Here is a 27,563-nt window from a genome sequence, read left to right as displayed (position 1 = left end):
TGTGACGGAGGGAAGGTCATTGATGAAGCAGCTGAAGATGGTTGGGCCTAGAACACGAGCCTAAGGAATTCCAGCTGTAATGTCCTGAGACTGAGATGATTGACCTGAACAACCACAGCCATCTTCCTTAGTGCTCGGTATGACTCCAATCAGCAGAGAGTTTTGCCATGATTCCCATTTACACTAGTTTTGCTAGGGCTCCTTGGTGCCATTAATGGTCAAAGGTTGCCTTTATGTCAAGGGCAGTCACTCTCACCTCACAATGCAATGTTTCTTTAACTCTAAAATAAAAGCAAAATTCTGCAGATGCTGGAAATATGAAATTTAAAAAAAACAAAAATGCTCAAAATACTCAACAGTTCAGGCAGCATATGTGGAGAGAGAAACAGAATTAACATTTCAGGTCTGTGTCCTTTCATCTTACAATATGTTTTCTGTCCTGGTATGTAATGGTCAGGTTCATTCAGTTTGCAGTACTGGAATTAATACTGTGTCTTCCACACTGACTATTTGTGAGATTTGTGGAGTGGTGTGTCACATGTAGCTCAGTCTGCAGTCTGGGTACATTATTGAGATTAATTCTGTATTTTACAATCAGGTACTGTTTGTCTGTTCCATCTGACATTGAATTTGTAGTTCAGGCTGCTCTCTTGTGAGAGTGACACAGTGCCTTGCAATCTGATAGTGGGTGTGATTTTGGACTGGGATTGATGTACCTACGTGTCAGTGGGACTGAGTTGTGGTGAAATGGAAACAAGTTCAATCTTTCCTGCTCTGTCTGACTGTTGCATTGACTGTTGGTCTCTGGAACTTGGGATCAGTGCCGGTCTGACTAGTTCTGCTGGCGGTGATTGTGGAACTGATGTCTCTGCTCTCTGTGAGTGATACTGTACTTACTGTGTGTGAGGAGCTGGCTGCACTTCCTCGTGTCGAGGAATCACGACATTTATTCTGCTTCCATCAAGTATTTGCCTGTAGAAAGGAAATGTATTTATTATAATTCAGGAAGAGATGTGGTAGAAGATACAAAAGTGACCAAAACAATTTTTCAGTTAATAATCATTATGAACAATCACAAAGGAAACCCAGCAATGCAAACAGAATCAGTGTCTGATTCCACTGCAGTCCTGCAGCCCCCAGCTACTGCATACCAGGGGCTTTGGCCATTTTACAACAATTTAATAACATCCAGAAACAATCCACTGGGCCATGAATGGGACTGACCGACGGAACAGGGACTTTTACACAGGTCAGATTTCCAGTTCCCGCTCCCATGGTCTAACCGTTCAAGTGAAACCAAACAGCCACTGTTTAAAATGTGTCCTTCACACTTCTCACCTGGTGCCTATAATAGATTCTCTTTGTGTAACTCCTCACATCCTGACTGTCCGCTTCTGTTCCCACACTTCACTGTCCAATAACAAGAAACTGTGGGAACAGGCTGGATCGCTCTCTTTGCGCTCGCACGGACATGATTGGCCGAATGGCCTCATTCTGTGCTGGAATTTTTCCATGTTTCTGTTTGCGGAATTGTTGCAGAAATCTGCGCCTGCGCTCCCCTCCCCCAGCACTGCCTGTGAGTGGAAGAAGATGGTTTAAAACAGCCGCCAATGGAGAGATCCCGGTCCCGGTGGAAGGGAGCAAACAGCAGCCTCCTTCCAGCAGCACATCGCTTTGGGAGCGTGTCCGCAGATAGACTCAGAGATCAGCATCGAGTCCGGGGCAAGTTCAGGGGCAGGCAGGGGCTGTTTGTTTGAGGCGGAGTGGAGCAGGAACTGGTCCCGGAACATGGAGTGAGTGGGGGAAGGGAGAGGCCATTCTCGGGTTGTGTGTGGACAAGGGGATGGAGACAGAATGGGAAGAAACTGTTACTGCAGTGCAGTCAAACAATGATAATATTTGTCTGGCTGATCTTCCTTTGTGGGCGTTTATAATTATTATGAGAGATTAAATTCATTAAAATCCTGTATCTTCTGTCTCACCAGTATTTGAATTATAAACATTCTTTTGTCTAAACAGACAAATAATTGAATGAACCAAAATAAATGCGATGCTTCCTCCACCAAGTTACATGGAAGAGTGTCACCAGCTCCTTCTCATACACAGTCCGTACATTATCACTCACAGAGCGCAGAGACACAGACAGGTCATCAGTTCCACAGTCTCAGACAGCAGAAACAGATCCAGAGACACATTTTCAATCCATCAATCAAATGGAGCAGGAGAGACGCACGTTGTTTTCATGTCACCCCAACTCAGTATCACTGACAGGTAGATTCACAAATCCCAGTCCAAATTCTCACCCACTATCAAATTATCAGTGTGTCAATCCCACAATAGAGCAACCTCAGCTACAAATTAAATGCACATAGAACTGACACATGGTTGCTGTTTCAAAGTTACAGAAATAACCTCAATGAAGTGCTCCGAGATTCAAGTTAAATACCAGCCTAATATTTACACGGGTTTTGACTTTATTATCAGTATTAATTCCCATAATGTGTCCAGACATATACATTAGATACAAATCTCAAGTGCATAATCAGATTGCAGAGGTACAAACTCAGATTCCACTTTAAAACTCATCCGGATTGTGAAACTAAAAGATACAATATAAATTTGATTAGTATAGTTTGAGCTATAAATTACATACCAGTCCTAAAACCTCATATAGTGTCAGATGGAAGATACTGTACAATTCCAGACTGAGCTCATTTCACATGCAACTCCAAGATTCTCACTCAGAGTTAGACTGAATCAAATTGATGAGTACAGCCTGAGTTACACTTGCACACCAATCCTGTATCAGATTGTAGGATACATTATATTTCACTATTGTGTTCACAGTGACAGATACTATTTAATACTAGGCAAAACCTCAAACAGGATTTATGTATCTACCTATCTGCTTAAAACCTACCACATCAGTGGCCTGTTGCTGTGCTGAATTTTTATGTAGAATAAATCCAGACTTGCACCAGTCCCAGTGACGGAAGGTTATATAATGAATCTCACACTCTCACAGAGTACCAGACACTGACAGTTAGAGAGTGATTTTGAAACCCATGCTAGGTGCCAGATGCTGAAAGGTATAGGTTGATTACTGCACTCACTGACAGTACCTCAGCCTGAGTCATCTAAAGCAACCTAACACACAAATAGTAGCACTGAGAGATTGAGAAAGAGTCCAAAACTCAGAGTAACAGACACTGATAGACACAATCTGAAAACTGCACGCACATGGATACAGTTTTATCTAACTCACAAGAAACAGAGTGGGGATAATTGGGGAATTTTCAAATTGGCAAACTATAACTAATGGAGTGCCACAGAGATCAGTGCTGGTGCCTCAATCTTTATGGTCTTTATTAATAACTTGCATGAAGGGACCGAGTGTAAATCCAAATTTATGGATGGTACAACGGGAGGGAGGAAAGCAAGTTGTGAGAAGGACACATAGTGTCTGCAAAGAGATATAGCTAGGTTAAATCAGTGGGCAAAAGTTTGGCAGATGGAGTATAATATGGGAAAATGTCAGATTGTCTACTTTGGCAGGAAGAATAGAAAAACAGAATATTACTTACATAGAGAGAGACTGCAGAATGCTGCTGTACCAAGGAATCTGTGTGTCCAAGTACATGAATTACAAAAAAGTTAGCATGCAGCTATAGCAAGTAATTAGGAAGGCAACTGGAATGTTGGCATTTTTAGCGTGGGGAATGGAGTTTAAAAGTAGGGAAGATTTGCTGTAACTGTACAGGGCATTAGTGACATCCCAACTAAAGTACTCCACACAGTTGTGGTCTCCTTACTTAAGGAGGGCTATACTTGCATTGGAATCAGTTCAGAGAAGGTTCACTCGGCTGATACTTGGGAAGTTGGATTGCCTTATGAGAAAAAGTTGAGCAGGTTGGGCCTATACTCACTGGAGTTTAGAAGATTGAGAGGTGATCTTATTGAAACCTATAAGATTCTCAGTGGGCTGGACAGGTAGATGCTGAGAGGATGTTTCTCCTTGTGGGGGAATGTAGAATTAGGGGCCACAGTTTCAAGATAAGTGGCCTCCCATTCAAGAAGGAGATGAGGAGGAATTTCTTCACTCAGAGGGTTGTTCATCTTTGGAATTCTGTTCTCCAGAGGACTGTGGAGGCTGGGTCATTGAATATATTCAAGGCTGTGATAGACCGATTTTTGATCTACAAGGGAGTCAATGGTCATGGGCGCAGGCAGGAAAGTGGAGTTAAGGCCACAATCAGAACAACCCCGATCTTATTGAATGGCAGAGCAGGCTCGATGGGCGAAATGGCCATCTCCTGCTCCTATTTTGTATCTTTTTATCTTCTTACACACACACACACACACACACTCAACCAGTGTGTGGCAGTGGATCTCGAATTAATCCCACTTTCGTACAAAATACCAGAGACTGAAAGGTACAGAATAAATCCCACAGATACGTACAGTATGACTGACAGGTACAGAATGAATCCCATGCTCACACACAGCACCAGGGATTGAAATATACATGTGATTCCTACCCTCACAGAACAATATCAGACTGAGTTACAGAATGATTTCCACATTCACATCGAGCACCACTGACTGCTAATTAATTCATCCCACAATCACACACACTACCAGAGGCCGACAGATACAGAATGTATTGCACACTTTCACAAAGTACCAGTGAGTGACAGGTACAGAATGAATCCCACATTCACAAACTGTACTAGAGAATGGCAGATCCAGTACCAATGACCAATTCAGAATGAACTCCAAATTTACACATGACACTAGAGATGGAGAGATACAAAATTAATTCCACATTCACACTGCGCGAGAGACTGATAGTTACAAAATGGATCCAGAACATGCAGACAGTGCCAGAGACTGACAGTTACAGAATGAAGTAAACACTCACATACAGTACCAGAAATGACAGAAATGGAATTGATACCACACATATATGTGATACCAGAGATGGAGCATATAGAATGAATCACACACACAACAAGAACAGAGATAGAGTTATACAGAATGAATCTCACGCTCATGTACAGGACAACAGATTAACAGGTAAACAATTACCCTCAAACACACATACATTACCAAGGGTCAGTTCAGAATGACTACAAAACTCAAATAATGTGTTCGAGGTTGAAAGATACAGATGAATACAAAACTCACACACAAGATACTAATAGATACAGCCTGAAAACTGCACTCAAACACAGTACAAGGGACCGACAGATACTGAATGAATCCCACACTCATATTCAATACCAGAGACCGACAGATGCAGAATGGATGTCACACTAAACTTCTTCTTCGGAACTCCCTTGGGAATGAGGATGACTTTCTTCCACTCCAGGGTTGTGGGTCCTTAGGTAACTGAATAGTCCAATTCTTGATCCACACACTCAGCCACAGGTGGGGCAGATGGTGCTTGGTGAAGTGGGTGAATGGGATTCTCCAATTTCCAAATACTCCTTCCACTGTTTGCATTTCGTTGCTTCCTGGGCATGTCGACGAATTTCAAACTGGCTGGCACCTTCGCGGATGCTTCTTCTCCATTTTGGGTGGTCTCAGGGCAAGAGATGCCCATGAATCAGTGCAGATATCACGTTTTTTCAGGATGTCTTGAAGGAAATTCTTGTAATGTTTCCTCTGCCCTCCTGCTGGCTTCTTGCCCTGATGGAGTTCAGAGTAGAAAGCTTGTTTTGGGACTCTGGCGTCAGGCATGGGGATGATGTGGCCCATCCAACATAACTGACTAGCCATGACCAGTGTTTCGATACTGGGGATGTTGGCCTGAGAGAGGACACTGATATTGCAGCGCCTGTCCTGCAACTGAATTTGTAGGATCTTGCGGAATCACCACCGGTGATATCTCTCCAGGACTTTGAGATGTCTGCTGTACAGTATCCATGTTTCTGACACATACAGGAGGGCAGGTAACACTGCAGCCATGTCAACCATGAGCTTGGTGTCTGATTTGAGTTCTTTGTCATCAAACATTCTTTTCCACAGATGACTGAAGGCTACGCTGACACACTAGACGTGATGCTGGGTGTCATTGTCGATATCTGCCCTTGGTGACAGGAGGTTCCCAAGGTATGAGCAGTGATCCACATTGCCCAGTGGTTCGCTGTGGATCTTGATAGTTGAGGGGCAGTGTCGGGGAGCAGGCTGGTAGAGGACCTTTGTCTTCTGGATGTTTTGCTTAAGGCCAATTATTTCATACACCTCCGTGAATGCATTGATCAGGGTTTGACGCTTGGCCTCTGAGTGTGCGCATACGCAGGTATCGTCAGCATACTGCAGCTTGATGACAGAGGTTGGAGTGGCCTTACATCTGGACTGGAGGCAACATAGGTTAAATAGTTTCCCTCTCGTCCTGTAGACTAGATCTACACATGCAACCTAAAGAACAGCTGATGGGCTGAAAGAACACTGGAACAACAAAAACTTGCTGAAAGCCACGACATGTGTGGATTCTTCAGCACAGTCAAGACCATTCACGGCCCACGTACCCAAGGACCTACCCCACTGAGAGCAAAAGAATGGAGTGACACTGATCAAGGACAGATAGGCAGTCTGCACTCGTTGCAAGGAGCACTTTGAAGATCTCCTCAATCGTGACTCAGTCCTTGATGCGAGTGCCCTTGACCGCATTCCACAGCATGCTACCCACCGTGCTGTCAGCACAATTCCATGCTGACAGAGGTTGAAAAGGCCATCTGACAGCTAAAAAACAATAAGGCCGCTGGCATAGATGGAATTCCCATCAAAATTCTAAAATCTGGCAGAGACGTACTCTTGACACAAATACATGGTCTCATTTCCCTCATTTGGAAGGAGGAGAGCATGACAGGGGATCTCCGAGGCACTGTAATAGTGATCATCTTTAAAGAAGGTGACAAGACTGACTGTGGTAACTACAGAGGGGTATCCCTGCTGTCCGCCACAGGGAAGGCCATCACAAGAGTCCTTCTCAACTGCCTCCTCCCCGGGGCTGAAGAGCTCCTCCTGGAATCACAATGTGGATTCTGTCCATCAAGAAGCACAATGGACATGATTTTCACAGCAAGACAACTCCAAGAAAATGTAGGGAGCAGCAACAACCTTTATACCTGGTTTTCTCTGACCTGACAAAGGCCTTCGACTCTCCCAACCAGGAGGGATTATGGAACGTCCTCAAATTTGGCTGCCCAGAGAAATTCATCATCATCCTCTGACGACTGCATGATGACATGCAAGCTGTAATCCTTCCCAACGGACCTACCATTGACCCAATCCCAATGCAAACTGGGGTCGAGCAAAGCTGTGTCATCGCACCAATGCTCTTTCCCATCATCCTTGCCGCAACACTCCACCTCATCTCCTCACACTCACAGTCCTAGAGTCTGATAGATACAGAATGGATGTCACACTCACAGCACCAGAGACTGACAGATACAGAATGGATATCACACTCACAGTCCTAGAGTCTGATAGATACAGAATGAATCCACACAGCACCGGAGACTTCTTTTCTTCTTCTTCTTCTTTGGCCTCCTTGTCTCGAGAGACAATGGGTAAGCGCCTGGAGCTTGTCAGTGGTTTGTGAAGCAGTGTCTGGAATGGCTATAAAGGCAAATTCTAGAGTGACAGACTCTTCCACACGTGCTGCAGATAAAATTGGTTGTCGGGGCTGTTACACAGTTGTCTCTCCCCTTGAGCTTCTGTCTTTTTTCCTGCCAACTGCTATGTTCCTTCGACTCACCGTACTTTAGCTCCGCATTTATGGCTGTCCGCCATCTCTGGCGATCACTGGCAACTGGCTCCCACGACCTGTGATCAATCTCACAGGACTTCATGTCGTGTTTGCAAACGACTTTAAAGCAGAGACATGGATGGTCGGTGGTTCTGATACCAGTGACAAGGTTGCTGTACAATGTGTCCTTGGGGATCCTGCCATCTTCCATGCGGCTCACATGGCCAATCCATCTCAAGCGACACTGGCTCCGTAGGGTGTATGTGCTGGGGATGTTGACCGCCTCAAGGACGTCTGTGTTGGAGATACGGTCCTGCCACCTGATGCCAAGGATTCTCCAGAGGCAGCAAAGATGGAATGTATTGAGACGTCACTCTTGGCTGACATACGTTGTCCAGGCCTCGCTGCCGTAGAGCAAAGTACAGAGGACACAGGCTTGATATACTTGGACTTTTGTGTTCCGTGTCAGTGTGCCATTTCCCCACACTCACTTGGCCAGTCTGGACATAGCAGTGTTCTCGCACCTACACTGTTTGGGATCTTCTTCTCCCTGCTGCTCTCACATGCGTTCAAGTCTTCAGAAGAAGGAATTTTCCTCCACACAAGATCAGATGGCAGTTTGTTCAACCTTGCCCGTCTAAGAGCGAAGAGCAAAGTACAGAAAGTCTGCATCAGGGAACTCCTCTTTGCTGACGATGCTGCATTAACATCCCACACTGAAGAGTGTCTGCAGAGACTCATTGACAGCATTGCGGCTGCCTGCAACGAATTTGGCCTAACCATCAGCCTCATGAAAACGAACATATTGGGACAGGTCATTATAAATACTCCATCCATCAATATGGGCGAACACGCTCTGGAAGTGGTTCAAGAGTTCACCTATCCAGGCTCAACTATCACCAGTAACCTGTCTCCCGATGCAGAAGTCAACAAGTGCATGGGAAAGGCTTCCACTGCTATGTCCAGACTGGCCAAGAGAGTGTGGGAAAATGGCGCACTGACACGGAACCAGAGACTGAGAGCGACCAAATTACATAAAACACTCAAACGCAGTAGCAGAGAGTAAAATAAACGGAATTAATTGCACACTCACATGCAATAGCAGAGACACAACGACACAGAATCAGTCAAAAAGTGTCCTCCCAGCAACAGCCAGGACATTTCCAGGGAGCTTTACACAGGGAGCGACTGTTTTACTATAAACTGGGACTAGAGAGAGTATTTGTGAAATATACTTACGGATTGCAGTAAGGGTGTTTGTGATTGGTTGCAAATATTTATTCTGATTGGATGGCGGAAGACACCAGTTAGAGAATTACAATATAAAACCGTTTTGACATCATTGCCAATCACCCAATCACAATCTTAACTTTCCCCCATCCCTCATTAGCATAGAGCTGTGGGATTGTCTACTTAATCCGCACTCGGAAGGGGTTTGGTTTATTTCTGTGTCTGAAATTGAATCTGAAGATGGTTGAGGAGAAGAAGAAAGCAGCTGCTAAGAAGGGCGCCAAGAAAACTGTGAGTAAACCGTCAGCAAAGGGCGGCAAAAGGCGCAGAAAGTCGAGGAAGGAGAGTTACTCCATCTACATCTACAAAGTGATGAAGCAGGTTCACCCCGACACCGGCATCTCCTCCAAGGCCCTGAGTATCATGAACTCGTTTGTGAACGATATTTTCGAGCGCATCGCGGGTGAGGCTTCACGCCTGGTCCATTACAACAAGCGCAGCACCATCAGCTCCCGGGAGATCCAGACCGCCGTGCGCCTGCTGCTGCCCGGGGAGCTGGCCAAGCACGCCGTGTCGGAAGGGACAAAGGCGGTGACCAAGTACACCAGCTCCAAGTAAAACTGCACAATGGACTGAAAAACATACCAAACACAACGGCTCTTTTAAGAGCCACCCACAATCTCTCTGAAAAAGCTACAACATCATCTCTATGGTATCAATTTGGTTTTTTTTATACGAAGAGTCTGGAACTTTCTAATTGCCTTTGTGATATCTGTTTTAACCCCATGGATTCTGGGTGATTCACGTTCACTTGAGATCTTTGTGTCTCTACTTCATAATGCCGTGTAAATTAATTACTGATCACTGACCCCATGTGCGCGTTCATTTTCGCTGTTGTACTATTTCGTCAATAAGCTGACAGATCAGTTCTCAGTCACTTGTTTCCCTTGTTCAAGCTCGACCTCAATAATTAATAAGTACATTTTCTAGAAACCCCGCTGTTGTAGGAAACCTCAGTCTCACATTTCAACTCCTGACACTTTCTCTCCGCTTTTGTCTCCCACAAATAGGTTCAATCTAGAATCAGTGATGCGGTATCTTGACAAAGATTGACCTGAAATGTGTCCGCTTCCAGAATGCTGTGAAAGAGACTTTCTGCCGCCGCTTACAGACTGTTAAAAAAAGGACGGAGAATAGTCCGAGATCAAAGCGCACATGGGCTCAGTGATCAGTAATTAATTTACGCGGCATTATTAAGTAGACACAAAGATCTCAGACAGTGAAACTGAATCACCCAGAATCCATGGGGCTAAAAGAGATCAGAAAGGCAATTAGAAAGTTCCAGACTCTTCGTATAAAAAAACAAAACAAATCAAAACCAGAGAGATGATGTTGTAGCTTTTTCAGAGAGATTGTGGGTGGCTCTTAAAAGAGCCGTTGTGTTTGGGATGTTTTTCAGTCCATTGTGCAGTTTTACTTGGAGCTGGTGTTCTTGGTCACCGCCTTTGCCCCTTCCGACACGGCGTGCTTGGCCAGCTCCCCGGGCAGCAACAGGCGCACGGCGGTCTGGATCTCCCGGGAGCTGATGGTTCTGCGCTTGTTGTAATGGGCCAGGCGGGAAGCCTCACCCGCGATGCGCTCGAAAATATCGTTCACAAACGAGTTCATGATGCTCATGGCCTTGGAGGAGATGCCGGTGTCGGGGTGAACCTGCTTCATCACTTTGTAGATGTAGATGGAGTAACTCTCCTTCCTCGACTGTCTCCGCTTCTTGCCGCCCTTTGCTGACGGTTTACTCACAGTTTTCTTGGCGCCCTTCTTAGCAGCTGCTTTCTTCTTCTCCTCAACCATCTTCAGATTTAATTTCAGACACAGAAATAAACCAAACCTCTTCCGAGTGCGGATTAAATAGACAATCCCACAGCTCTATGCTAATGAGGGATGGGGGAAAGTAAAGATTGTGATTGGGAGTGATGTCACAATGGTTTAATATTGTAATACTATAATTGGTGTCCTTCACCATCCAATCACATTCCAACTTTGCAGCCAATCACAAACATTCGTACTGCAATCAGGAAGTATATTTCACAAAGACTCTCTCCAGCTGCAGTTTACATTGAAAGAGACGCTCCCTGTGCCAATCTTTCTGGAAATGTTCTGCGTGTTGTTGACAGGACGCTTATTGATGATTCTGTGTCGTTACTATTGCATGTGAGTGTGCAATTAATTCCATTTCTTTTATTCTCTGCTCCTGTGTTTGAGAGTGTTCTGTCATTCAGCAGTTCTTCATCTCTGGTGCTGTATGGATTTATTCCGTATTTATTTATTTCGAGATACAGCACTGAAACAGGCCCTTCGGGACGCCGAGTCTGTGCCGGCCAACAACCACCTATTTATACTAACCCCGCAGTAATCCCAACCTACACACGGGCAATTTACAATGACCAATTTGCTGATCAACCTGCAAGTTTTTGGCGGTGGGAGGAAACCGGAGCACCCGGCGAAAACCCACGCGGTCACAGGGAGAACTTGCAAACTCCGCACAGGCAGTACCCAGAATCGAACCCGGGTCATTGGAGCTGTGAGGCTGCAGTGCTAACCACTGCACCACTGTATCTGTCAGACTCTGGTACTGTGTTTGAGTATGACATCCATTCTGTATCTGTCAGTCTCTGTTGCTGTGTTTGAGTGTGAGGAGTTGAGGCGGAGTGTTGCGGCGAGGAAGATGGAAAAGAGCGTTGGTGAGATGACACAGACTTAGTTGACCCCAGTTTGCATTGGGATTGGGTCAGTGGTAGGTCAGTTGGGAAGGATTACAGCTTGCATGTCATCATGCAGTCGTTGGAGGTTGGTGACGAATTTTTCCGGCAGCCAAATTTGAGGAGGACGTTCCATAATCCCTCCTGGTTGGTAGAGTCGAAGGCCTTTGTCAGGTCAGAGAAGACCAGGTAGAAAGGTTGCTGCTGCTCCCCACATTTTCTTGGCGTTGTCTTGCTGTGACGATCATGTCCACTGTGTCTCTTGATGGACAGAATCCACATTGTGATTCCAGTAGGAGATCTTCAGCCACGGGGAAGAGACAGTTGAGAAGGACTCTTGTGATGACCTTCCCTGCAGTGAACAGCTGAGATACCCCTCTATCATTACCACAGTCGGTCTTGTCACCATTTTTGGTGATGATCACAATGATAGCATCTCAGAGATCCCTGGCGTACTCTCGTCCTTCCAGCTGAGGGAAATGAGACCATGTATTTGTGTTAAGTGTTCTTCTCTGTCGTATTTTAGATTTTCAGAGGGAATTCCATCGATGCCGGTGGCCTTCATTTTTTTTACCTGTTAGATTGCCTTTTCAATTTCTGTTGGGCTGGGATTGTGCTGACGTCATGGTGGGTAACATGTTGTGGGATGTGGCACTTGCATCAAGGACTGAGTTGCGATTGAGGAGATCTTCAAAGTGCTACTTCCAACGAGTGCTGACTGCCTCTCTGACCTTGATCAGTGTCACTCCATTCTTTACTCTCAGTAGGGTAGGTCCTTGGTAATTTGGGCCATAAATGGTCTTGACGGTGCTGAAGAATCCACACATGTCGTGGCTGTCAGCAAGTTGCTGTATTTCCTGCACTCTTTCAGCCCATCAGCTGTTCTTTAGTTCGTGTAAGCAGATCTACTCGACAGGACGAGTGGGAAACTATTGAAACTACATTGCCTGCAGTCCTGAAGTAAGGCCACTCCAACATCTGTCATCGGTCTGCAGTGTGCTGACAATGCTTGCATATGCGTACACTCAGAGGCCAAGCTTCAAACCCTCATCGATGCATTCATGGAGGCGTATGAAAGAATTGGCTTGAAGCAAAACATCCAGAAAGCTAAGGTCCTCTGCCAGCCTGCTTCCCGACACTGCCCCCAACTATTAAGATCCACGGCGAATCACTGGACAATGTGGATCACTGCTCATACCTTGGGAACCTCCTGTCACCAAGGGCAGATGTCGACAATGACACTCAGGATCGCTTCCAGAAGGCCATGTGGCCCATAAATCCTGCTCTGCCATTCAATAAGATCATGCCTGTTCTGATTGAGGCCTTAATTCCACTTTCCTGCCTGTGCCCATTGACCAATGACTCCCTTGTACATCAAAAAATCTGTCTATCACAGCCTTGAATATATTCAATGACCCAGCCTCCACAGTCCTCTGGAGAACAGAATTCCAAAGATGAGCAACCCTCTGACAGAGGAAATTCCTCTTCATCTCTTTCTTGAATGGGAGACCACTTATCTTGAAACTGTGGCCCCGAATTCTACATTCCCCCACAAGGAGAAACATCTTCCCAACATCTACCTGTCCAGCCCACTGAGAATCTTATAGGTTTCAATAGGATCACCTCTCAATCTTCTAAACTCCAGTGAGTAGAGGCCCAATCTGCTCAACTTTTTCTCACAAGTCAACCCTTCATCCCAGGAATCAGCCTAGTGAACATTCTTTGAACTGATTCCAATACAAGTATATCCCTCCTTAAGTAAGGAGACCAAAACTGTATGGAGTACTTTAGTTGGGATGCCACTAATGCCCTGCACAGTTACAGCAAAACTTCCCAACTTTTATACTCCATTCCCCTTGCTAGAAATTCCAACATTCCATTTGCATTCCTAATTCCTTGCTGTACCTTCATGCTAACTTTTCTGTAATTCATGTACCTGGCACCCAGATCCCTCAGTACAGCAGCATTCTGCAGTCTGTCTCTATGTAAGTAATATTCTGTTTTTCTATCCTTCCTGCCAAAGTAGACAATCTCACATTTTCCTATATTATACTCCATCTGCCAAACTTTTGCCCACTGACTTAACCTATCTATATCTCTTTGCAGACACTTTATGTCCTCCTCACAGCTTTCTTTCCTACCTATCTTTGTACCATCTATAAATTTGGCAACAGTACACTCAGTCCCTTCATGCAATTATTAATATAGACCATAAATAGTTGAGGCACCAGCACTGATCCCTGTGACATTCCATTAGTTACAGTTTGCCAATCTGAAAATGCCCCATTTGTCCCCACTCTCTGTTTCCTGTGAGTTAGCCAATCCTATATCCATGTGTGTGTAGTATTCAGTTTGTATCTATCAGTGTCTGGTACTCGATGTGAGTTTTGGACTCTTTCTTACTCTCTCACTGCTATTTTTTGTGTGTTAGGTTGCTTTAGATGACTCAGGCTGAAGTACTGTGAGTGAGTGCAGTAATCAACCTCTATCTTTCAGCATCTGGCACTGAGCATGTGTTTCAGCATCACTCTCTATCTGTCAGTATCTGGTACTCTGTGTGAGTGTGGGATTCATTATATAATCTTCCGTCCCTGGGACTGATGTCAAGTCTGGATTTATTCTCCATAAAATGTCAGCACAGCAACAGGCCACTGATGTGGTCGGTTTTAAGCAGACAATATATTTGAAGTTTTGCTTCGTATTAAATATCTGTCATTGTGAACACAATAGTGTAAGATAATGTATCCTACAATCTGATACAGGATTGGTGTGCAAGTGTAACTCAGGCTGTACTGATCAATTTGATCAGTGCCATTCAGTCTGAGTGAGTATCTTGGACTTGCATGTAAAATGAGCTCAGTCTGGAATTGTACAGTATCTTCCATCTGCCACTGTACCAGGTTTCAGGACTGCTATGTAATTTAGAGCTCAGACTATACTGATCAAATTTATAATGTATCTTTTAGTTTCACAATCCGGATGAGTTTTAAACTGGCATCTGAGTTTGGATCTCAGGTTATACGATATTTCAGAATCTCTCAATCTGATTATGGACTTGAGTCTAATGTATATGTCTGGAAACATGATGGGAATTAATACTGATAATAAACTCATAACCTGTGTAAATATTGGGCTGGTATTTAACTTGAATCTCAGAGTACATTATTGAGGTTAATTCTGTAACTTTGAAACAGGAACAACGTGTCAGTTCTCTGTGTGTTTAATTTGTAGCTGAGGTTGCACTATTGTGGGATTGACACACTGATAATTTGATTGTGGGTGAGTTGTTGGACTGGGATTTATGTATCTACCTGTCAGTGGTAATGAGTTGGGATGACATGGAAACAACGTCTGTCTTTCCTGCTCTATTTGATTGATGGATTGAAAATGTGTCTCTGGATCTATTTCTGCTGTCTGAGACTGTGGAACTGATGACCTGTCTGTGTCTCTGCGCTTTGTGAGTTATAATGTACGTATTGTGTGTGAGAAGGAGCTGGTGACACTCTTCCTTGTAACTTGGGTGGAGGAAATAGCCCATTTATTCTGGTTCATTCAATCATTTGCCTGTTTGAACAAAAGTATGTTTGTAACTAAAATACAGGTGAGATCAAAGAGATAGAGTTTTAATGAATTTACTCTCTCAAATAATAATCATTATGGATACCCGCAAAAGAACCACCGCAACACAAATATTGTCAGTGTTTCACTCCACTACAATAAGTTTCTTCCCATTCTGTCTCCATCCCCTTGTCCACACACAACCGGAGAATGGCCTCTCCACTCACTCCATGTTCCGAGACCAGTTCCAGATCCACTCCGCCTGCCCCTGAACTTGCCCCGGACTCGATGCTGATCTCTGAGTCTTTCTGCGTACATGCTCCCAAAGCGATGTGCTGCTGGAAGGAGGCTGCTGTTTTCTCTTTTCCCCCAGGACCGGGATCTCTCCATTCGCGGCTGTTTTAAACCATTTGCTTCCGCTCACAGGCAGTGCTGGGGGAGGGGAGCGCAGGCCCAGATTTCTGCAGCACTTCAGCCAGAAACGTGGAAAACTTCCGGCACAGAATGAGTCCATTCGGCCCATCATGTCCGCGCCAGCGGAATGAGAGGGATATAGCCTGTTCCCACAGTTTATTGTTATTGGACAGTGAAGTGTGGAAACAGAAGCGGACAGTCAGGATGTGGGGAGTTACACAAAGAGAATCTATTATTGGCACCAGGTGAGAAGTGTGAAGGACACATTTTAAACAGCGGCTGTTTGGTTTCATTTGAACGGTTAGACCATGGGAGCGGGAACAGGAAATCTGACCTGTGTAAAAGTCCCTGCTCCGTCGGTCAGTCCCATTCATGGCCCAGTGGATTGTTTCTGGATGTTATTAAATTGTTGAAAAATGTCCAAAGCCCCTGGTATGCAGTAGCTGGGGGCTGCAGGACTGCAGTGGAATCAGACACTTACTCTGTTTGTATTGCTGGGTTTCCTTTGTGATTGTTCACAATGATTATTCATTGAAAAATTGTTTTGGTCTCTCTTGCAACTTCCACCACATCTCTTCCTGAATTATAATAAATACTTTTTCTTTCAACAGGCAATACTTGAGGAAGCTGAATAACTGTAGTGATTCCTCGACACAAGGGGAAGTGCAGCCAGCTCCTCACACACAGTCAGTGCAGTATCACTCACAGAAAGCAGAGACATCAATTCCACAATCACCGACAGCAGAAGTAGTCAGAACATAAAAACACACACAATAGGAGCAGGAGTAGATCATGTGGCCCGTGGAGCCTGCTCCGCCATTCAGTACCATCATGGATGATCTTAGGCTTCAATTCCACTTTCCCGCCTGCTCGCCTTATCCCCTGATTCTCTGAGAGATCAAAAATCTGTCTATCGCAGCTTTACATGTATTCAATGATGGAGCATCCACAATCCTCTGGAGTAGAAAATTCCAAAGTTTCACAACCCTTTGAGTGAAGTAATTTCTCCTCATCTCAGTCCTAAATGATCAGCCCCTTATCGTGGGACTGTGTCCCCATGTTTTAGATTCTCTGACCAGCAGAAACAATCTCTCAGTGTCTCCCCTATCCAGCCCCTTCGGAATTATGCATGTTTCAATGAGATCACCTCTCATTCTTCTAAACTCCGGAGTATAGGCCCAGTTTACTCAGCCTCTCATCATAGGACAATCCCCTCATCCCAGGGACTAATTTAGTGAACATTTGCTGCACCGCCTCCAATGCACATATATCCTTTCTTCAGTGTGCAGACTCAAACTTCACACTGTATTCCAGATGTGGTCTCACCGACATCCTGTACAATTGTAACTCACTTCTTTATTGCTGTATTCTAATCCCTGCGCAATAAAGGCCAACACGCCATTTGCCTTCCTAATTGCTTGTTGTACCTGCATGCTAACTTTCTGTATTCCTTGGACAAGTACACTCAAGTCTCTTTGAACACCAACAGTTACAAGTTTCACACCTTTTATCAAATATTCTACTTTTCTATTCTTCTGACCAAAGTGAAGAACTTCACACTTCCCTACATTATACTCCATCTACCATCTTCTTGCCCACTCACTGAACTTGTCTATATCTCTTTGCAGCCTCTCTATGTCCTCCCACAGCTTCCCTTTCCACCTACCTTTGTATCATCAGCAAACTTAGATACATTACTCTCTGTCTCTTCATCTAAGTCATTAATTTAGATTGTAAATAGCTGAGACCCCAGCACTTCTCCTTGCGACACTCCATTATTCACTGCCTGCCAATCTGTTTATACCCACTCTTTGCTTCCTGTCCATTAACCAATCCTCTATCCATGCTAATATATTACCCACAATTCCATGAGTCCCTTATCTTCTCTATTAACCTTTTATGTAGCACCTTATTGAATGCCTTTTGGAAATCCAGGAATACGACTAGTTTCCCTTTACCCTGCTAGTTACATCCTCAAAAAACTCTCATAAATTTGCCAAACAAGATTTCCCTTCAGGAAAATCATGTTGACTTGTTTGAATGCTTTTCTCTGCATTGTTCAGACTTCCTGGATTTTCCCAAGGACTGATATTAGGCTAACTGGCCTGTAGTTCACAGTCCTCCTGATTAGGCACCCTGTTCCCCATGGAGGGCCACCCTCAAAGCTCCAACCACCCCGATTGGGCACCTCCGGACCCTGTATCTGACCCCCCCCATTGCCTCAGATTTAAAGGTAACATTATATATTCTATCATAACAGACTGAATGACAGATAACATAGCACTCCACAAAACTATAGTGTTAGAGTGACAGATATTGTCTCAGTTATTTATTGCAGCCTGAGCTACACATTATATGCCAATCTAAAATCACATACAGTTTCAGACTGAGATACAGTATTTATTCCATAAATGCAAACCGAACTATATGTTCCACAGGACTTCATACTATTGAACAAGCCTGGGCTCTTTTCTCTGAGTGGTCACCTAATAGAAGCATTGAATAATATGAAGGGTTTTGTGAGGATAGAGGTAGAGATGTTTCCCACTTGTGGTGGAGTCCGAAGCTGTCGATATGAAATAGTCAATAATAAATTAAATAAATAACTCAGGGGAAACTTCTTTACCCTGCTTTGACAGCACTTGAGCTGCTGAACATTGTTACATTTAACGTCAAGCTAAATGATTAAATGAGGCAGAAACAATTTGAGAGATTTGCTGATAGGATTAGATGAAGTAGGGTTGGAGTAACCTCATTGGAACTACCAGCACTTGGGCAGAAAAGCCTGTCACTGTGCTGTAAATACTATGTAATTCTGTGTAGAGTGAATCCAGAATGACAAACTAACCCAGAGATTAATGGCTACTGAATGCATCCCACACACAGGCAGTACCAGAGACTGACAGATACTGAACAAAACCCACACTCACAGGAAGTACCAGAGACTGACAGATGCTGAACAAAACTCACACTCACAGGAAGTACCAGAGACTGACAGATACTGAACAAAACCCACACTCACAGGCAGTACCAGAGACTGACAGATCCTGAACATAACCTACACTCACAGGCAGTACCAGAGACTGACAGATACTGAACAAAACCCACACTCACAGGCAGTACCAGAGACTGACAGATACTGAACAAAGCCCACACTCACAGGAAGTACCAGAGACTGACAGATACTGAACAAAACCCACACTCACAGGCAATACCAGAGACTGACAGATACTGAACATAACCTACACTCACAGGCAGTGCCAGAGACTGACAGATATTGAACATAACCTACACTCACAGGCAGTACCAGAGACTGACAGATACTGAACAAAACCCACACTCACAGGAAGTGCCAGAGACTGACAGACATTGAACATAACCCACACTCACAGGCAGTACCAGAAACTGAAAATATTGAACAAAATGTACACACGCGGACAGTACCTGAGACTGACAGATATTGAACAAAACACACACACACAGGCAGTACCAGAGACTGACAGATGTTATGTTCATCCCAAATTCACAACAGAAACAATAACTGAGAGATCCAACAGAAATCCAACACTTACATATAATACCAGTGACTTAAAGGTACAGAATTAATCGCACTCTCAAATATAGTGCATGTGACTGGGATACAGAATGAGTCTATACTGACACATAATACCAGGGAATGACAGATACAGAATGAATCACACAGTCACATACAGCAACAAGGACATTTTGGCACAGTATGAATCTGACAGTCGTGTACAGAAACAAAGGCTGACAGATATCAAATGAAACCCACACACACATACAGTGACACTGAGAGCTATAACATATATGCCACATTCATATATAGTACCAGAGATTGACAGATACAGAATGAATTCCACACACACAAACAGTTCCAGAGCCTTATACATTCAGAGTGAATATGACACTTTGTACCAGAGACTGACCAATGCAGCATGAATCCCACACTCCCACTCAGTAATAGACACTGACAGCCACAAATACAGAATGATTCTCATTCTCATGTACAGGACAACAGACTGATTTGCCACAATGCTGTCTCTAATCTTTGGGCAAACTCAGTGCAATAACAACTCATCTCCATTCCCAGTATTTCTAAATCCCACCTGTCCTCCATAATCTGAACAATTATTGCATGTCGTGTTGACTGTCTGATCTGTAAACTGCACTGTATCACAGATTGCTGACATTTGCTAGCTGAAAGGGAGAACTGCAACATAGAAGCAGAAATTGGCACAGCCTGTCAGGGTTAATAAACAGGTAATGTGAGCTAATAAACTTTGTAATAAACTCATATTGCTTCACATTTTTATACTGAAAATAAAAGTAATCAATTCTTAATAAAAATGTTTACTACATTGATCTGATATTTGTAAATGTGCCCTGTTATATATTACACTACACTGAGCAGTGTTTCTGTCTGATTTTTCAGGATACTATTTGCATTACTTCAAATAAAGAAAACATAATGACACAAAGAACTGAGCACAATGCTGAAAGTTTCACAGCAAACAGTCAAAAGGGAAAGAGATAACATATAGAAAGAAAAAAAGCTAAAATACTGAAAACACTCAGCCAGTCCGGAAACAACTGTGGAGAAGAGAAGCTCGGGTTAATGGTCCAGTTCTGTGACCCTTCTATAGACCTGAAACATTGCTCCTCCCTTCCTCTCTCCACAGATACTGCTGGAACTGCTGAGTGTTTCCAGAATCTTCTGTTATTCAGATTTCTAGCGGCTGCACTGTTTCTCTTTTTGAAGAATAAAACAATCCCTGGGAGGGAATGAAAGTTTACATAAGAAATAAGAGCAGGAGTGGCCACTCTGCCCATCGAAATAGTTCCACCATTCAATAAGATAACAGCTGATCTCCTACCTCAACTCCATTTTACCACACTGGCACAGCCCCCTTGATTCCCTTAGTATCCAAAAACCTATCGATCTCCCTTGAATATACACAATGATTGAGGATCCAGAGCTCTCTGGGATAGAGAACTCCAAAGATTCTTAACCCTTTGACTGAAAAGAAAATCTCCTCTTCTCTGTCAAATATGACCAAGCCCTTTATACTGAGACTGTAACCCTTCATTCGAGATTGCCCAGCTAGAGGAAACATCCTCCCAGCATTTACCATGTCAAGCCACTGAGCATTTTATCTGCCAGTGAGATTACCTCTCACTCTTCTGAATTCTGGGGAATAGAGGGCTAGTCTATTCAATCTCTTCTCATAGGACAATCCCCTCATCCTAGGAAGCAGCCTAGTGGCACGTCTCTGTACTCCCTCTAAGGAAAGTATATCCTTCCTTAGATAAGGGGACCAAAACTGCACAGCACTCCAAGCGTGATCTCACGCTGTATAATTGCAATAAATACTCATACTCTAATCTCTTTGCAATAAAGACAAACATATCATTTGCTTTCCTAATTGGTTGAGTACCTGCACGTTAACTTTCTGTGATTCCTGGACAAGGACACTCGGGTCCCTCTGAATGTAAACATTTCCCAGTCTCTCACTAATTTCAAAAATGTTCTGTATTGCTGTTTTCCTGCCAAAGTGTGTAACTTTACACTTCTCCCCATTATATTCCATCTCTCACATTCTTGCCCACATACTTAGTCTGTCTAAATCCCTTTTCTCCCCCTTTGCATCCTCCTCACAGTTTACTTTGCCACCTCACTTTATATCATCGGCAAACATGGATAACATTACATTCGGTCACCTCATCTAAGTCATTGATACAGAATGGAAATAACTGAGTCCCGAGCACCAATCCTTGCAGTATCCAATTACTTACAGCTTTCCTGCCGAAAATGACTCGGTTATTCCTACTCTCTGTTTTTTGTCTGTTAACTACTACTCAATCTATACTAATATATTATCCCCAAATTGCATGGGACCTACATTGGTGTAATAACCTCTTGTTTGATAACTTATTGAATGCTTTTTGAAAATCCAAACAGACTACATCCACTGGTTCCCCTTATCTACCCTGGCAGTTACAACATCAACAAATTCTAATAATTTATCATTGACAATTTCCTTTTAATAAATCCATGTTGACTCTGCCCAACCATATTCTGATATTCCACATCACCATTTACAATGTCTGTAATAATAGATTGTAGCATATTCCCCATTGCTGATGTCAGGCAAACTGGCCTCTAGTTCCTTGCTTTCTCTCTCCTTCCTTTCTTGAATAGTGTGGATATGTTTGTTACCCTCTAATCCACAGCTTCCAGAATCCAGGAATTGTTTCTTCCAAGGAACGGGAATAGCTGTGGGAAAATGAATCTGAGTAATTCTATTCTGAGTCCACTGTATGATTCAGGTCAAATAATAATTATCAATAAAAAGGAGTAAAATCAGAGTTCAATTTAACTATAATTTGAAGGAAATCAGCGTTGGAAATATGTTTATTCAAATTATACACTTCTTGCTTTGGGAAACAAAATTCCTTTGAGACAGCACCCAACTGAGTTCCTGTCTTTCAGTTTCTCATCTGAGGAATTTAAGGAACGCCAAACTGTAATGGCTGGGAATCAAACCCGGGCACAGCTGCTTGGAAGGTCATTGACCTGAAACATTAACTGTTCTCTCTCCACAGATGCTGCCTGACCTGCTGAGTATTTCCAGCATTTTCTGTTTTTGTTCCAGCTGTTTGGAAGGCAGCTATGCTCACTGCTCTAACAGCATCGCTCACATGGAGCAATACATTGAGTCTTTCTGTGGACTTTGGGACTGGGCCGCTGTCTTTTGGTCTCTGATGCTATAATCACAGCCAATAAAATACTCAGCTCAGTTCCAGGTGTTCAAAACTGGTGAACTGAAAGGCTCATGATGTTTCAGGATGTGTCAGGATGTTTCTGAACAGCAATAATCACAATTTTTGCAACACAGAAAGAGTTCATTTGAACAATTGTGCTGCTCTTTGAAAGATCTATCCAATCAGTCGCACCTCCCTGTCATTTTCACATTGCCCTCTAATTTCCCCATCAAGTAATGATCCAATTCCCTCAGGAAAGTTATTATTGAATCTGTTTTCACCTCCCTTTTCAAGCAGTACATTTCTGATCATCAGAACGCGTGTTAAAATATCACCTGATCTTCCCCTGATTCTTTTAACAATTCTGTGTCCATTGGTTACAGACCCTTCTGCCAGTGGGAACAGTTCCTCTTCAACCCATTAGAATGTAGAACACAACTATTAACTATTACATTAACATCTCTGCACCAAGAAGAATGACCCTAGATTTGCTATCCTTTCACGCATCTCTTGAACCATTCTAGTCAATCTCCTCTGCACTCTCTCTCAGGCCTTGATATCCCTGCTAAAATGTGGAACCTAGAATTAGACACAATACTCCAGCTGAGGCCGATAACCAGTGAGATTTATAAAGGTTCAGCACAAACTCCTTGTTTGTGACCCGTATTGCCATTTCTGGTTTCTAACCCAGTGTCGGCTCTGAGCTGTTGAAACTGCCTGAATAAATATTTCCGCCCAACAAAGCGCTCAACTTAGAGGCCGGAATGTGAGAAGCTGCTGAGAATAAGAGACCCTCCAGCCAGGCGTCATTTCCCGGTGGATTTTTCAATAGAAACTGGGGCTGGAGAGAGTCTTTGGGAAAGGTCATTCCTGAATGCAGTGAGGGAGTTTGTGATTGGTTGCAGATATAAAACTATTCTGACATCACTGCCAATCACCCAATCACAATCTTTACTTTCTCCCATCCCTCATTAGCATAGAGCTGTGGGATTGTCTATTTAATCCGCACTCGGAAGGGGTTTGGTTTATTTCTGTGTCTGAAATCGAAACTGAAAATGGTAAGGTCCCCCCACCAAGCTGCACTGAGGGGCTGGACCCCTGGGAAACCCCTCGAACTGTATCGGGAAAATTTTCATTTGCTGTAAATGTAAAAATGTAATTGGCATGACAAATGTGAAATGGAAGGGTTGTGAAGCAACTCATGATTGTATTGAAGGAAACTGATCTCCCTTGCAATGTTTGTATTTTTTGGTGCTGTTTGAAACTGTTTGGCAATGTATTTTTAACAGATTTTTATGAATAAAGTATATTTTGGAAATAAAAAAAAGAGAAGAAAGCAGCTCCTAAGAAGGGCGCCAAGAAAACCTTAAATAAACCATCAACAAAGGGCGGCAAGAAGCGGAGGAAGGAGAGTTACTCCATCTACATCTGCAAAGTGATGAAGCAGGTTCACCCCGACACCGGCATCTCCTCCAAGGCCATGAGCATCATGAACTCGTTTGTGAACGATATTTTCGAGCGCATCGCGGGTGAGGCTTCACGCCTGGCCCATTACAACAAGCGCAGCACCATCAGCTCCCGGGAGATCCAGACCGCCGTGCGCCTGCTGCTGCCCGGGGAGCTGGCCAAGCAAGGGACAAAGGCGGTGACCAAGTACACCAGCTCCAAGTAAAACTGCACAATGGACTGAATAACATCCCAAACACAACGGCTCTTTTCAGAGCCACCAACAATCTCTGAAAAAGCTGCTTCCGACATCTCTATGAAATCACTTTAAGACAATGTATAATATAATAACGATCCCACTGCTGTGTTTGTATCTCCTGTTATTAACCGAACACGAACCCATAATCTGATCACCCGCCTTCACTTTTTTTGCTTAAAGCTGCTCTTATTCTGGTTTTTCACAGCCCCTGAATGACCGCATTAACAGCTGATTTCAACGGTAAGGATTAGACCTTAATCCCTTCACTGATTAATCATTTTATTAACAGCAACTCTCCGCAGTGTAACAGCCTGGGATGGGATTATTGCAGAGCAAGTTAAGGGCCGTTTGAGGACTTGATCCGGCTTCCTCTTTTCAGAGAAGGACACTGGGCTCTGATTGAAAACTAAACTGAGTATTTCACTTCAGGCCAATGCAGTCCCCACCCGGGACAGTTTGAAAGCGATTGTAGAATGAGTCACAGTTTAAATAACATTTTACAAGTTGAATAAAACAAAATCAAGTGATGGGATTTTAAATCTTTGACTAAGGATGACATTTATTTTAATCCGCTCCTTTCCGGCAATGAAATTGGCGGTCTTTTTGAAATTGACAAATTCTCTGCTTCTGATGTCGTGGCGGGTAAATCCCGCCCTCTTCTGTTGGTCACATGACTGGGGAAGAATATAGGCAAATGGAATTAAGTACCGACTATTGAGGAGAGTTCTCAGTCTTTAAGTGAAGTAAATGCTGCGGAAATTATCCATTTGTGAAAGTATTTGTGAGATTGTGGAAATGTCTGGAGGAAAGACCGGCGGGAAAGCTCGGGCCAAGGCCAAGTCTCGCTCCTCCCGGGCTGGACTGCAGTTCCCGGTGGGCCGTGTTCACAGGCTCCTGAGAAAGGGCAACTATGCTGAGCATGTGGGTGCTGGAGCCCCGGTCGATCTGGCTGCTGTGCTCGAGTATCTGACCGCTGAAATCCTCGAGCTGGCCGGTAACGCGGCCGGGACAACAAGAAGAGCCGCATCATCCCCAGACACCTGCAGCTGGCTGTCCGCAACGAGGAGGAGCTCAACAAGCTGCTGGGAGGGGTGACCATCGCTCAGGGCGGGGTGCTACCCAAGAAAACCAGCGCTCAGAGCTCCCAGAAAAAGTAAAGCAGACAAAATGTCATCTAATAAACCAAATACTCTTTTCAGAGCCACCCACAGTCTCTGAAAGGGCTGATTACTGTCTGATTCCAGCATGTCAGTAACAGAACAGAATAGGAACTAATTAAAATGTTTATGAGCAACTATTTCAGTGGCTTCTCACTGTCCCCCTGATCCCTGTGTGAAGTGGAATTACCAAGAGTCTAATGTATTCCTTTCCACACCGAGTTTGAGTTATTGGTCCCTGAAGGATTGCTGAATGGAGTCTTTTACCGCCGGTTACAGATAAGAAGTGGGGGAAAAATGACAGGTTAAAGCAGTGCGTAAAATAGCGCCAGGAATTTGTGGCGATAATAGCGGAATAAAGAAAGGTTTTTAAAGGTTGGTGGAAAATATTTTACGAACAACTTTAAATAGATTTTCCAGTAATTCGCTTTTTGCCGACACTGAAATTGGGGCCTTTTTCGAATTCAAACGTTCTGCCAATTTCGACAATTTAAGCCAATGATTTGCTGCATTCTCCCTAATTCGAGGCTCTGCGATTGTTTAAGAAATGCGAATGGGAAGAGGGTGACCAATCAGAAGTGAGCGCGGGCTCAAGCTGTGGGAATTCCAGGTCCCTGAATGATTGAGCTGAAATTGATCAGTTTCACAAACCCTGTCAGTTTCACTGCAGGAAACACCGTCTCGGGGGAAATAACATCACAAGTGGGTCTGGTCCCAGTGACCGATTTAACGGCTGCTGCAAAACTCCCGGATTCTCTCATTGCAGCGAAATCATTTTGAAATTCTATGAAAACAATGAGTGATTCTGGAGGAGTGATGTGGCTTTTCACTGAGGGCATGTGTCGACTGGGGAAATAACTAACTGTAGAGTCTCGGGCACTGTTTACACAGCCCGTTTAGATAATCAAATCCACTGCACATCCTTGCTGCAACTAAAATGTCAATTTCGGGGATTCCAGTTTTATACCCGAACACAGCACAGATTTATTCCAGTCAGTTCTGAACAGCCTATCCCATCTCCCGTTTCCAGCTCACTCCTCTCTCTGTGAGACGGTGGGTGGCTCTTCGAAGAGCCTTTGTTGTGTGTTTGCTGGAAAAGGTCGAGTTGTGCGGCCCTGCCGTTTCAGAGCGAACACCACATCCATGGCAGTGACCGTCTTGCGCTTGGCGTGCTCAGTGTCGGTGACCGCATCCCTGATCACATTCTCCAGGAAAACCTTCAACACCCCGCGAGTCTTCTCACAGATCAAACCCGAGATCCGCTTGACCCCGCCACGGCGAGCCAGGCGGCGGATTGCTGGTTTGGTGATGACCTGGATATCATCACGAAGCACTTTGCGGTGCCGCTTTGCTCCGCCTTTGCCTAGTCCTTTCCCTCCTTTACCTCTGCCAGACTTTCTTTTATTAACTTCCAAAATATACTTTATTCATAAAAATCTGTAAAAAAAAATACATTACAAAACAGTTCCAAAAAGCACCAAGTCAAACAATACAAAGAGTGGAAAGGAGATCAGTATCCTTCAATACAGGAGTGAGTTGCCTCACAACCCTTCCATTTCATTTCTCATGCCATGTACATTTTCCAGCAACCACAAATTTCTGGCTACAGTTCGAGGGGTTTCCCATGGATCCAGCCCCTCAGTTCACTATGGTGGGGGGACCTTACACAGTGGTCTTTCCCCATTGAGCCTTTGCTGCAGCTGCCCCAAGCTTTAGTGCGTCCCTCAGCACGTAGTCCTGGACCTTGGAATGTGCCAGTCTGCAACATTCGGTCGTGGACAACTCTTTGCGCTGGAAGACCAACAAGTTTCAGGCAGAGCAAAGAGCATCTTTCAACGAATTGATAGTCTTCCAGCAGCAGTTGATGTTTATCTCGGTGTGCGTCCCTGGGAACAGCCCGCAGAGCACAGACCCCTGTGCTACAGAGCTGCTTGAGATGAACCTCGACAAAAACCATTGCATCTCTTTCCACGCCTGCTTTGCAAAGACACATTCCAGAAAGAGGTGGGCAACCGTCTCTTCCCCATCACAGCCACCTCGAGGGCATTGTGCAGAGGGGGTGAGACTTCGGGCGTGCAGGAAGGATCTGACGAGGAGGACTCGTCTCACCATCAGCCAAGCTACATCTTGGTGCTTGTTTGAAAGTTCTGGTGATGGGCCATTCCGCCAAATGACTTTGGAAGTCTGCTCGGGGAACCATC

General features: G+C 44.2%; 1 protein-coding gene across 1 annotated transcript in view; it reads left to right on the top strand.

Annotated features, from left to right (window-relative positions):
• Positions 1-26,729, top strand: part of LOC137364737 (histone H2A-like) — a 44,436-nt gene extending 17,707 nt beyond the window's left edge. The window contains exon 3 of the mRNA XM_068027768.1: positions 26,608-26,729. Coding sequence (XP_067883869.1) covers positions 26,608-26,729 — 122 coding nt within the window. The remainder of the gene's footprint in view (positions 1-26,607) is intronic.
• Positions 26,730-27,563: the final 834 nt, after the last annotated feature.

This window comes from Heterodontus francisci, unplaced genomic scaffold, assembly GCF_036365525.1.
Source record: "Heterodontus francisci isolate sHetFra1 unplaced genomic scaffold, sHetFra1.hap1 HAP1_SCAFFOLD_75, whole genome shotgun sequence".
In the NCBI taxonomy this organism is placed as follows: Eukaryota; Metazoa; Chordata; class Chondrichthyes; order Heterodontiformes; family Heterodontidae; genus Heterodontus; species Heterodontus francisci.
This window is presented reverse-complemented; position numbering and strand designations above follow the sequence as displayed.